The 13,122-nt window shown below is 38.5% G+C and overlaps 2 protein-coding genes across 10 annotated transcripts in view; one reads left to right on the forward strand and one right to left on the reverse strand.

The window, feature by feature from the left end:
• The first annotated feature begins 372 nt into the window (after window positions 1-372).
• Window positions 373-8,214, forward strand: trim47 (tripartite motif containing 47). The gene is made up of 8 exons (XM_011483317.4): window positions 373-633; window positions 1,040-1,251; window positions 3,114-3,159; window positions 3,278-3,373; window positions 3,798-4,022; window positions 4,177-4,199; window positions 4,278-4,399; window positions 6,572-8,214. The coding sequence occupies exons 1-8, from the start codon at window positions 451-453 to the stop codon at window positions 7,099-7,101; spliced, it is 1,437 nt and encodes a 478-aa protein (XP_011481619.1). The 5' UTR covers window positions 373-450; the 3' UTR covers window positions 7,102-8,214.
• A 2,125-nt stretch (window positions 8,215-10,339) lies between these two features.
• Window positions 10,340-13,122, reverse strand: part of trim3b (tripartite motif containing 3b) — a 31,268-nt gene continuing 28,485 nt past the window's right edge. For all 9 annotated transcript variants that reach the window (XM_078931119.1, XM_020708793.3, XM_078931116.1 and 6 more), the window contains one exon: window positions 10,340-12,102. In XM_078931119.1, coding sequence (XP_078787245.1) covers window positions 11,950-12,102 — 153 coding nt within the window. In that variant the 3' untranslated portion in view covers window positions 10,340-11,949. The remainder of the gene's footprint in view (window positions 12,103-13,122) is intronic.

The raw sequence follows: 13,122 nt of genomic DNA on the forward strand, positions 1-13,122 counted from the left end.
TAACAGCATGGCATAGGCTTTTAGAAAGAACTGTTTTATATTTTTACAAATGTTACGTTATTACCTGTCAAGCGTTTGATGGCATTTATTTTTAGGACAGCAAATACAACACTTGAGCTGAGGGGGGCAAAAATCACCAATAGGAAATTACCCATATCAAATGTTTTATATAAAAAGTTATGGTATCACATCTTAAAAGTGTGGCCAAGTCAAGCTGTCCTTTGCTTGAATCCCGCAAATTTACGTTTTTACATGGTTCAAATAATATGTTAATTAACATGTTAATGTTTGTCATTGCTTTAGGACTAACAGGTAACAGTTCAACAGCTAATTCTCATTGGTCAAAAATGGAAATGACGTAAGAGGTACGTCATCACGTTCCTCAGCCCTCTTCCTTCACTTCGCCCAGCGGTAGCAGTGTTGACATACCGCTGCATTTCGTTTGTAAACATGGCGACCGCTGCAGCCGCTGGAGAGGATTTGAAAAAAGAGCTCACTTGTCCCATTTGTCTGGAAGTCTTTAAGGATCCTGTGATATTGAAATGCGGACATAATTTCTGCAGATTTTGCATCTGTTTGCATTGGGACGAAAATGGCGGAGATTACGGGTATCAGTGTCCTCAATGCCGGACGGTAAGTTCGATAGAAGGGATGCGCATTTTGGAGTCTTTTTCCGCAAAAGTTGCGTGATCCTACTATTCTAGTAGCATGATAATAAATCCGTGTGGTCGAGCCTGACATCTCCGTCGCCGGTTAGTGAATAAAACCCCATTAAAACACAATTTACACTACACTTCTTGGTATTATTACTAGTAGCTAAAAGAAACCAGTAGGTTGGCAGCTACTTCCTAAAAACAGCCTTGTGCTCGTGTTTAGTTGCTATGATAGCTGCCTAGCTAACGGAAGCTAACTTGTCAGTAACTGTTGTTATCACGGTTCTACATAAATACGAGGACCGTTATTCATTGTCATTGTTAATACTTCCTTCCTTCAAACTCATTATTTGTTTCCGTTTTTCCATCTGTGTTCTCACACACAGGTGTTCAGCAAGAGGACTTTTACTAAAAACTACCTGGTGCAGAACCTGGTGGCTAAACTGGATGATTTGGAGTGCCTGGGGTCTAGTCCCACCCCGTCTAAGCCCGTCAAGGCTGACGGGAAGTGCGAACAGCACGGCGAGGAGCTGAAACTCTACTGCCAAACGGATAAGAGACCCATCTGTGTCGTCTGCAGGGAATCCAGAGCACACAGGTTGGTTAAAATATTATAAGTAGATGTCGAACATATAATTTGAGGAGGCAGCGTTTTAAACTTTTAAAGACCCACTCCAAAGAAAATTGTGTTTTTGACACTTTCTCAAGAAATTTTCTGACTATGGAGGACATGTAATGTAATCTTAAAATTGCATTTCCGAGTATTTCTTTATTCAAATCGGTGTGAGGCAGGGGCAGATGTTTGTAAAAACCTTGTAGGTCTGCAAGCCACAAGGTCCCCGCTCCGTTTCATTCTGATGCATCTATTTGTAGACGCATAGATCCATTTCGTCATCTTTTTTTTCTCATCCGAGCTTGCATCTGACTCAAAATTTCACAGCTGGATAGCTCCAGTATTGCTCATCATTTTTGTTGGACCCCTAATGTCAGGCTGGGGTTGTGAGCATGTGAACGGAGGGATGATGGGAAGTGGGGGGTGCTTACTCCACGCAAACATTCTAGCCCACAACTTGGAGGCGAATTTCTAATGAACTACTGCTGCCTTTCAGAAACTATGTCTTAGAAAACTATACCGTTTTTTTGATTTTGCCTTAAAACCCCATATTAATGATTAAAAGAGCTCTGGAAACGCTTTTACAGTAGAACAAAAGATGATCAGGCTTAAATATCACCATTAGGTCTTGCACAGTTTCATTTACTTTCAGCGTGTATATATATCTGAAGACACTGCTTTATTTGTTCTTTGTTTCTTTTTTTTGGTACGTTATGCTGTTTTGCATGATCTAATCTTTTTTCTAGCTTTGTCAGTGGTTCAGATCATGAGGTTTACTTTACCTTTAATGTCGCCGCTTGTGCAGATTCCCACCCATCCAGGTCACTGTTATTACAGGATTCTGTTCTGAAACTACTCAGATAAGCAGAGGAACTTCTCCTAACAAGATCAATTCATAAAGTTGAGTTGCCTCAAACAACAGAATCTTGTGATACCAGTAACGTTGAGTTCTGCCAATTTGTCCACAAATTCTTACATTTTTTGTGTTTCTGTTCCCACGGCAGAAAGCCTTTTAGTGCTGCGGTTTAAATCAGGAAAATTGTTACAAGCTCCAACAGCTTCTGACAAAATCACAACTAAAGTGTTGTAAGCTACAGTAGCAGCGATGATATGCAAATACAGATTTGAACTCATTTATTAAATCCAGAAGAAGACAGGGCACATAAACAGTGTCTAATATGGTTAATGTGAAGGTACAATTTCACTCCTTGCAGAGTTTTTTGTTGCATTCCTGTCTTATCAGCTTCCTCTTCAGTACATTTTTGGTCGCTGCATTCAAGGTTGTCTGGATTTCTAAGGGAGTAGCCTTCATAATGGGAACATTTGCCCCTGAGGTTCAACCGGTGCTGATAAACAATTGATTAAAACTACAGTTTAGTTCTTCATAAGCACAAGTTAAAGAAAATACTTGCATCTTACTGGATTTACTAATGCATACCCTATTCTTTGAAAGGTTTTTAACTTTTTTTAAGGGAATCATATTTAAAGGTATTTTTTTTGTGAGAAACAGGGGTGTTTTTGTGAGGCATCCATTGTCTATTTTCTTTTTTTCTTTTTTATGTTTTGAGGAATGTTAGTGTGACAACAATATTTTTCTTCTGGGTCTCTTAACTCATATCAGTGGTAGGTGATTTTGTAAGTATTTCTGTAATTCATTTATTTTATGGCTGTTTAAATTTGTCATTCATATATATATATATCTTTGTTTTTTAATAAAATAAATTATATTTTTGTGATTATCAAAAAAAACCTTTGCTGAATGAAAACAAATGTAAAAACTGATTTTGAAGAAAAACAATCAATGTTTTTATGTTAAAACAAACTGCTGTGTGGCACTTCTCTTCCAGGCATCATAAAGTAGCACCAGTGCCAGAGATTATGAACGACATGAAGGTAAAACAAGGACATCTTAGTGATCCTTAAGATATTTCTAAATTTAAAAAAACTCCCGCGTAGCTCAACCCATTTGCCTTGCTGACATGATACGGTGTTGACATTTCTCTGGTTACAGATGGAGTTGAAACTGAGGCTGATGGAGTTCACCTGGCAGAAGACTCAATGTATCAAAGTCAAAACCACAGATGAGCGCACCAAAAATGACGTGCGGGTATGTAAATGTCACGCACGGCTCATTCTGTGCCAGATTTTAGTTTTTTAGTTTTTATAGTGTAAAATCCAAGGACGTGTATGAAGAAAACTGTTTTAAGAGTAGCCAAAACTGTACTTTGCAAACAAGTTGGTTAGACTCTTCTTTTTAATCTATATTCCAATAATAATCCAGGGATTACAGCCTTTTCTTCTACATTTAAAGCTACAGCTACTTTTGCCCTCGTTTTGTTTGGTACATCCGGTTCTGGCAAACCTGTTAGTTTATTCATATTTGCAGATAACTAAGGCTGTTCTGTTTAGAAAAGCAGTTTTTTTTTAATTGTATATGTATTTGTAAAAGTATTAAACATTCTGAGTTTTCTGATCTGTAGATATTTAGAGTTTGAAAATGTTCTAATCCTCCACAACTTTTTGTCTGCTAGATGAAAAAACAGAGACTCAAGGAGAAGATCGAGGCGGACGTTGGTGCGTTAGTGCAGTTCTTACTGGATGAGAGAGACTCCCTGCTGGAGAGCTTGGATGCCGAGGAAGTTGCTGCTGTAGCTGTAATCGACGAGAACCTGAAATTTGCAGAGGAGGAGGCAGCCGCTGCAGACAAGGCCATAGCTGACATCCACAGACACGTTAGTGGCAACACCAGCTTTGAGGTCAGTCCAACAGGAGAAGGTGGAGCATTTAATCCACTTTATCAAGATTTAAAAGGAGGACAGTTCATGTTTTTTTTAGATTTATTAACGACTTCCTGAATTAACCAAAACTCCCTGTTACATTGTGTAACTTCTCAACTTTTTTCTCCCTTAGAGCCTGGCTGATGTATTCAATGAGTAAGTTCCTTCCATGTTTAAACTTCTCATAAAGTTTCGAGAAAGGGCCGTACTTATAAAGCTTCTTTCTGTCTGCAGATTGGTTCATTACAAGACATACATAGATCTGGAGCCAATTATGTGTCCAACTGAATTTACAGACTTCTCGGGCCCCTTCCAGCTGATCATGTGGAAGAAAATGATGCACGTGCTGCACACCAGTAAGTTTTTAGTCTGTTTTTTGGTTGTAGTGTTTGAGGCCTCGCTAAACAAAATGCAAGTGAGCTGCCTTGGATTTTTCTATAAAATCTGACTTAAACATGGATCAAACTAGCTTTGACCCATTCCAATAAAAGTGAGTTTTGGTCTTATTAACACGTTCTTGTCGTATTTTTCTGTTGATGGAGGACCCGCATCAAGAAAATTAAGCTTAAAACTGTATTCCTGAATATTTCTCTGTTCAAATTATATTGAATCAGGTGCAGAGGGAAAAAGATGCAGTTTGAAAAATATACCATATTTGTTCTGTAGAAAATACGCTGGGTGGGCCTCAAGCTCCCTGCTCTGCTCCATTCTGATGCATCCAGTCGCAGACGAATAGGGGAGGGGGGGCGCTCAGTCGTCGTTCCGGAGTTGTAGTCATGTTGTTCTGTTTTTTAAAAATGTTCTTGTGTTGACCCGTTTCAACTGAAGCTTTTTCATGAATCTTCAAAGTAGCCAGATTTGTTTCTCATTGTGTTTCAATAATGGATTTATTAGTTACATTTTTTCATTTTAGTTTTTTTAATGAGGTGATCTTATAATAGTAAAATAAACTTGTTTTTAACCTCTCCTGGCATGACACTAAATTAAGACATATTATGTGTTTTATCAATCCTCCAAAATGTACACATGTCGGATGATAATTCAATCTATTGTCAGAACTGTTTATTATTAGATTAAGTTTATGTTCTTACCTTCTGCTGCACAGCAGTATCTATGGTTTCTTTTCAGAAGCAAAGTTCTTAAATGACAGAATTGCATAATAAAAAGTGCAAGTACATTCACTGCTCTAGGAGGATCTTTTTGGACACATTATATTTTGAAAGGAACTTTAATCTGCTACTGTTAAATTAAAATACATAAAAAATGTTTTTATAACCTATTGAAAAAAACACTTTTATGTTTTAAATATTGATAAAAATGTAAAGGTACATTTTCTAAATATATGTCCTAATGGCTGCCAAAAGTGTATTTTTATAAAAAGGGAGGTGAGATTTTGCGGCTCTCACTCGGTTTTGTCAGTAAGAAACTGGACCAAATGGTTCTTTTAGAGGTTACAGACCCCTGATTTATCCGTTGCATTAATAACATAATTCAAAGTACACAAACACACTCCTCATACATACACACTGTATATGCTGAATGAATCCATATCAGACTTTAACATCTTGTCCTCACATGTCAAATGAAGCTATAATTGATATTTCAAAAATAATTCAAAGTCAATTATTGATTATATCCAGATCTCATCCCATCAGTCCTTCCCTGTGATTACTTCCAGAATTAAATGAATAAACTCCCAGCTGTTCAAAAGAGCCAGTCTTTCCCATCACTACTAGCAGGAGAGTGTGTAAACAGAGAGCTCTCAGGAACAAATAAGGCAAGGGGGGCAGGGCGCTCTGTGCTAACGGTCCTGCCCACAACTCAGGTGAATTTGCAATGAACTACTGCTGCTCTGCAGAAACTATGTCCTAGAAAATGACTCAGGTTATTTGATTTTGGCTAAAAACATCTTATTCATAACTAAAAGACCACTGGGAGCACTTTGAAAATAGATCAAAAGATGATCTAAGTGGGTCTTGAAAGCTTTAGATCTAATTTGTTTATGCTGGGTTTTTTTTTTAAACAGCACCACATTTTAAATATTCAGCATTATAACTTAAAGCACATTTGGTTTGTTTGCTTTATGACTGATCTTTTTTTTGTCTTTGGGAATCAGAATTGTTGGATGTATATACTTTATTTTCTGTATTATCATCCTAACTGCTTTTTTAGGAGTGCCGTTTGAACTGTGTTGACCTACACATTGAAGGTTGCCGTGTTGGGATTTTTCTTTCTTCTCCACATACTTTCTGGAGGAAGGAGAGGGAGTTTGGGAGACAAACTTATGAGCAGGAACAGTGAACCAACACTCCCATGTCTGCAGCAAGACGTTTTAAATGAGTGCATTGTTTACTACTGACCTTGGTTCGCTTAGATTCATTATTCTTGTCTGTAACCAAGGCAACAGGCATCCGCAAAACTGTTGGTTCTCTGTTTCAGTGCTCTTTGCAAGAGATCGTACGAGGCTGTCTTGTGTTTTCAGAGAAAACCTTGACAAGAACTAATCCATCCCTTTGTGCTCCCTGTAGTGCCTCAGAACCTCACTTTGGACCCAGACACCGCTCACCCTAACCTGCTCATCTCAGACTTTGACACCAAAGTGGAGGAGGACCGCATTCGAAGCCAAGAACCGGACCTGCCTGGCCGCTTCACTCGCTTCTGCGGGGTCCTCGCCACAGCCCAGTATGCCAGTGGCCAGCACTACTGGGAGGTGGATGTGAAGGACAAAGGCGTGTGGTACCTGGGGGTCACCACTGAGTGCAGCAACAGAAAAGGCTTTGTCTGCCTCACTCCTTCTGCGGGGTATTGGAGCCTCTGTTTGCAGGATCGGCTGTACGCCAATGGCGAGGACGGGCGCATTCCTGTTGCCGACTACTGGAACTCCCCTCGCGTTGGCGTGTACCTGGATTACGACAACGGTCGTCTCAGTTTCTATGACGCTGTGACTATGAAGAGACTATACATGTTTGACACCTGCTTTGATGAGCCCGTCTATCCTTTCTTCAGCCCAGGGAAGAACGATCCAGGGAGCAGACTCCAGATTTGCCACTATTATTGAGCGGAGTCGCCATGTGTGGCTTTTAAAGCTGCAAAAGAATCTGCCCATTGGCCTTTAGTACTGGTCAGTCTCCTCAACGGGATGGGGATCTTTCACTCACGCATGTTGCACTGTTTTTTGCGGGTCCTGTGTTTAGAAGAATGTGGTGCGCAGAGAATCATTCACCACATGGGATGGCTCTTCGCCCTGCAGGAAGCTCTGCTTTATTTGAACTGCGACACACACTGTAGGTTTCTAACCCGAATTACTGTGGCAGAGGGGGTTTGAGAGGGGCTCTGCTGACTAGATTATTTTCAACAGGGTTGCAAATGCCTCAGAGACTCTTGTCATCATATATTTATTTATTAGGCGACATTCTACAGGATTAGAGGATTACCTACTGTTTTTGGTTTTTGTGTGTGTCAGCTTTGGATTTTTATCAAGTTGTTTTACCGGACACTGATCAAACTTTACGGAAAAATAGTCAGACTTTTATTACAAATGACAAAAAAAATTCAGTTTTTCAAGAAGTAAATACTTCAGTTGAAAATGCTGCTGTCCTAAAGTGTTCCGATTTTTGGAGGTTAGTCACGTTTTGCCTATTTTTGTGACACAGAAAACCTGTGTCCATGTTTATTGTGAATTTATTTTCCTTCTGGCGAGGGAATGAGGCAGAAAGGCGACTTTAAACACCTAGATCACAAATTATTTTTTATTTTATTTTTTATTTTTTTTATTTTAAAACATTCCAGTTATGTAAATATTCACTCCATTAACTTGATGATGAATACAGTTGTAAAACTGTACATTGGGTCTATTCTGCTTCTGGCTATGATTTTATTTTAATTCATTAGAATTTTTTACTTGAATTGTAGATTTATCAATTTTAGTTGAATTGTTTTTATTGATCTGTTTCTCTTCTGAGCATAAAGATGTGATCAAAGTTTGAAAATCTTATAACTGATGTTTGCTTAAAGCAGGAACTTGCCTTTGTTTAGTTTTTTTTTTTTAGTTCCGTGAAAGGCTGTTCGTTTCACAACATCTTGCTTTATCTTTTTGTTTTTTTTGCTCAGTCGTATAAATTTGCTTTCTGTAGTTTGTTCTCTTCAGGCAAATTAAAAGACAGGAAAAATATTTCCTTTTTGTGATTGTACTGTTTTTTTTCTATGTCAAAATATTCATTTGAATATATTAAATGCTATTTCACTAGCATTTGTCATCTCATTTAGATCCTGTAGCACTACAGTGAAGTGGATTTTGTCTTCAAACCAAGAACATTTAAGGATGAGGTGAGAAAACAGTTTTGCACCTCCTCCAGCTTCAACAGTGACTCAGAAAGGACTTTTTCTAGCCTCTTTCTTTAGCTCTGGCCTTAATGACTAGCTGTATAGACGGCTAACCATCTTAAAATTGCACATAACTATGATTTTCAACAAAGATGATTTGTAAAATTAAATTAGAACGTTAAATATTTAGTGATCCTCTTCTGGGAAATTGGAATGTTGCAAGTTTAAAACATTAATTTGGTAACCACGGTAACATATTAAACAACCTGATCTGAGTAGGCTTTTTACATCATTCAATTCAATTCAATTTAATTTGTATAGCCCAAAATCACAACAATAGTCGTCTCGATGGGCTTCGAAGTAAAACATGAAATAAAAGGATCACGAATACAAAGAGTTCTATAGAAAAATACTAAAATGAACTAACAAACTGACTAAACTATACTGGCATCCCTGCCCTTAGACCCCCCTTCGCGGTAAGGAAAAACTCCCAAAAAAAACGGATTCCGGAAAAAACGAAGAAACCTCAGGGGTGCCCACATGAAGGAGGGATCCTCCCCCAGGACGGACAGGCGATTTACCAGAACTCTTAGAGAAGAATTAACTTATCTAAATCTACAACTACATATATAAAAGTCCAGCAGACGAGCTTCATCCAGCCGTGGTTGTGGGGACAGTCAAAGGCGCGAGTCGAGCCGGAGACAGGAACCACAGCCAGGTGTAGGAGCAGGAGCAGAGACGAGGTACTCGGTCAGGAACTGGAGCACGGATGAAACAACTGGAATCTGGAAGCACTCCCACTCCCCAGGAGGGGAGAGGAAAAGAGGGACAATACATGAATCACACTGTACCAAACAGAGGCATGGAGAACTAAATGATGAATTATGATCAAGAATAGAGGAGAGGAAGGGTAGAAGTAAAAAAGGAAAGAGGACAGAACCCCAGTGCACCATAGTTACCCCAGCTTCAACTTCTAGCAGCCTTTTAAAATAAATAGTTATTGTTATTAAGTTTAATTTAAACAAATTAACATTAAGTTAAATAATCTCTGAATACTAACTAGTCTGACAATAAGCCTGTCCAAAGAGGAATGTTTTCAGTCTAGCTTTGAATGTAAAAACTGTGTCAGCCTCTCTTACATGAGCTGGGAGTTTATTCCATAAGACAGGGGCTTGGTGGCTAAACGCTCTACCTCCAACCGTACTTTTACTAATTCTAGGAACCACAAGCAGTCCTGCATTTTGCGAGCGAAGTGTTCTCATTGGATGGTAAGGGACTATGAGGTCCTTAATATAGGACGGGGCCATTCCATGTAAGGCCTTATAGGTTAACAGGAGGATCTTGAACTTGATTCTGGAATCAACTGGGAGCCAATGGAGCGAAACTAACACAGGAGTGATGTGATCATGAGGACTGTTCATTTTTGATCAGTTTGACCAAGTTTATGAAACTAAATTGTGAATGGATTTGCCCTTATTACTTGTTTGTTTGTACATATTTAACTTACACTTGATCATCATGCAAGAAATATGAATGTGGAAAACTTCACCTGCACTGTTCAGTACCAGATATTTAATGTCTGAGTCACACTGGTTGAATTTTGGCTAAAGATGTTCTGGATCCATTTTAGGTCAGTGAATTGAATCGTTCAAACTCAACCAATACTGACTATAAAGCACATCAGCAACCATAAATTGTGACATGAATTGAATCATTAAAATGAATTGTCACACCACTAAAATGTATACATCTTTAAAAAGAACACAAAATTGTTTTTTCATCCAAAAATGTTTATATTTCCGAACGTTCTTTTAGGACCCATGAGACAAAATAACCAAAGCAGCTCTCATTACATGCTGCCACTGTAAGATCTTCAGACAACAGAAATTGTCCATAAAGTTCCCGAAATTGTCATTAGAAAATGCATATATAAACATAAAATTAAGTTTAAAAAAAGCACAAAATGACAGGAGTTGGTGGCATAACCTTTAATTTTACAATCATACCTTTTTCCATGATTATTACATAGCAGGTAAAATGCATTCTTGTAATTGTGACCTTTTGTGGCAGACAGTTGAACACACATTGTAGATGTAGACTCCTATTTCTATGTGCTTGGGCTATTTCACATGGTTAAAAAGGCATAGATATAAAAGTAAAGCAAAAAAAAAACATTTATGACAAAAAGGGAAACATATAAAGAACAACAAAATACATTTATTACCTAAAAAATTATAAATCAAATGTGAAAAAAAGTGTCTATTTACTGGAATATTGTAAATTCCTGAAGACCCTTAAATGATACAAATACTGCAATGACAGGAGTGCTTTTCAGCTACAACAAGAATATGTTTCTGATATACATTTCTCTCTGATTATGTTAAATGAACTATACATCATGATATATATATATATATTAATTTTTCAATATAACTTTTTATAATTTTGTGCAATGTGTAATGACAACCTAAAACACTTTGGCAGAAAGAAAAAGTTTGGGTTGATTCCGATTCGAGCTCAGTGGGAGGAGTTGAAGAGGAGGGCTATCGGTGCAACAAATTATGACGCACAACAGTGCTTTGTAAAGAGAAGACACTTCCAATGCACCAATTAGAAAAATAATTTGTTGAACTAATTATTTAGAAAAGAAAATACTTTTTTTTTCTTTCAGGAATTTCAAGTTACAGCAAATCTGACTAATGGTAAACGTCCAACTGGCTGCTGCTGGCACGACCTTAATTCTGTTTTATGCTGTAATATGTTGGCTATAATGTGAAGTACATGAACATTGAATTCTTATTTACACATATGTACAATAGAGTATTGAATGAATAGATAAAAGTGCAAGAAGTCGCGGAATCAGCTATTAGACAGTCAATTTTGGAGCAAAAAGATTTCATGCGCAAGTTGAGCTGGTTCTCCTATTGTGCTTTACAAAACCCGAAATTTCCATCTGTCTGTGTTGCAACTTGGAGGAAAAATAGACTCCTGCGTGTTTTATCATGTCAACAAGCTAAAAAGTCTTCCTAAGGCAGCGAAAAGATCGTACGCGTTGGAGAAACGCAAAGCATTGTGTGTACGTCTTAGACGTTTGGATGCAAAGAATCACCAAAGTGAGGCTGACAGGATATCTGCTGGTAGTTTATTTAGGAACACAAGTTGAAGTGGATTGTGCTAAAGGTGACTTCATTTCCCTTTTTTGTGTGATTTGGTTAAAAGCAGTAATAATGAGCTACAAGGACAGTCTAAGCTGGTTAATATGGGAGTGAGAGGGGAAAGAAAATCTATTCTATATTTAACCTTTTCCAAGTTTGGTGAATTTATTACCATGAAGTGGGACAATTTGCAGCCATTACAACAGCACAATATAAGTTAAAGGGGTTACATTGCTGTTTATATCCTTATTTTCAAACTACTGGCATAGGAGCTCAAGAATTATGAAAGATTGAAATGAACATATGATTGATTTGTGGACATGAGGTCTTCTTAAAATGTGCAGGCACACCACAGCTCTATGTGAATAAGCAATATGCAAGGTTAATTCACTCAAGCAGGATTTCGCAGTGTTGTTTTTATTTCTGTACTACTGCAAGTATCTGTAAACTTTAAAGCAGTGATTGCCAGAGTCTGCCACAGCCACGTGTCCGTCTGAGGTGAGGGCCAGGCCTTGAGGGCCGTAGAGCGGATCTGCTGAAGTGTTGATGTAGGATAGGAAGGAGCCTGTGCTGTCAAACACCTGACACACACAAAAAAAAATCAACTCGTGTTTGTTATTTGGAGAATAAAAGCACTGGGAAATGGTGATGTCCTTGGCCGTGGAAAGTGGAAATTGTGCAACTTACTATCACCCTAACCCTGCCACTAACCCAAAAGTGTTACACATTGTAAAAATGACTTTATCAAACCTTAAAATGAGAAAAACCATGACGTCACCAGTTAAAATAAAGTTTTATTTCGAGCGATTTATGGTAACTTAAGTTTCTGGTCGGTCGTTTCTGGACTTCCAATTCTGCCGGCTGATAACTGCAGCCAGGCCCTCTTGGAAAAATGGTCAAAGTTGTGCGATGTGTTCAGGTGGCTCGCAAGATATGTAAAGATTCTGTGACCGACAGCTCATATTGAACATTTGAACAATACGCAGGAGTAAGTAAGGGTGAAAAAGGTGAGGCAAGCAGGTGTCCTACAGGCACTGACATCACCTGCAAACCGATGTGTGCAGCTTTTGCACGTGGTCAGTAAGGAGTGTGGCATAAACATACCGGTACGTACAGCAATATCATCTGTATGTCATAAGTGCGTGCAACTTATATTATTATCCTTATAAATATTTCACGATACACCTACCAAACACACGACAATGATATGTTCCTTTTTTATGACGTCCCGTAACCTTTGTGCTATCCTAGGCACTTTACCATTGGGAGTTGGGTCATCTAGACCCACTAGACAGTGCTCTGAACCTTTTTTATTCAATGATTTGTGAACCTCACTGGTGTCCACGGATTACAGGAAATCTTTCCACCTTTATCCACCTTTGTCATGGTAGGGAAAACACGTCATTGTAAGGGTGGGGTCATCTAAGATAGCACAAGGGTTTAAAGTGGCTGTACGAGCCACACGGCGACTGTAAGACAGACCTGCGCCTCCTTTAAGACGCGCCACTCCTGGCTACATCCCCCCACGGGCCCGAATAACCCAAAAACACGCAGGATGTGACTAAGGCCTACATTTTTTATGCAATAGTAGACTGAAGGTA

This window comes from Oryzias latipes, chromosome 14, assembly GCF_053564925.1.
Source record: "Oryzias latipes strain Hd-rR chromosome 14, Olatipes_Hd-rR_3.1".
NCBI classification, from domain to species: Eukaryota; Metazoa; Chordata; class Actinopteri; order Beloniformes; family Adrianichthyidae; genus Oryzias; species Oryzias latipes.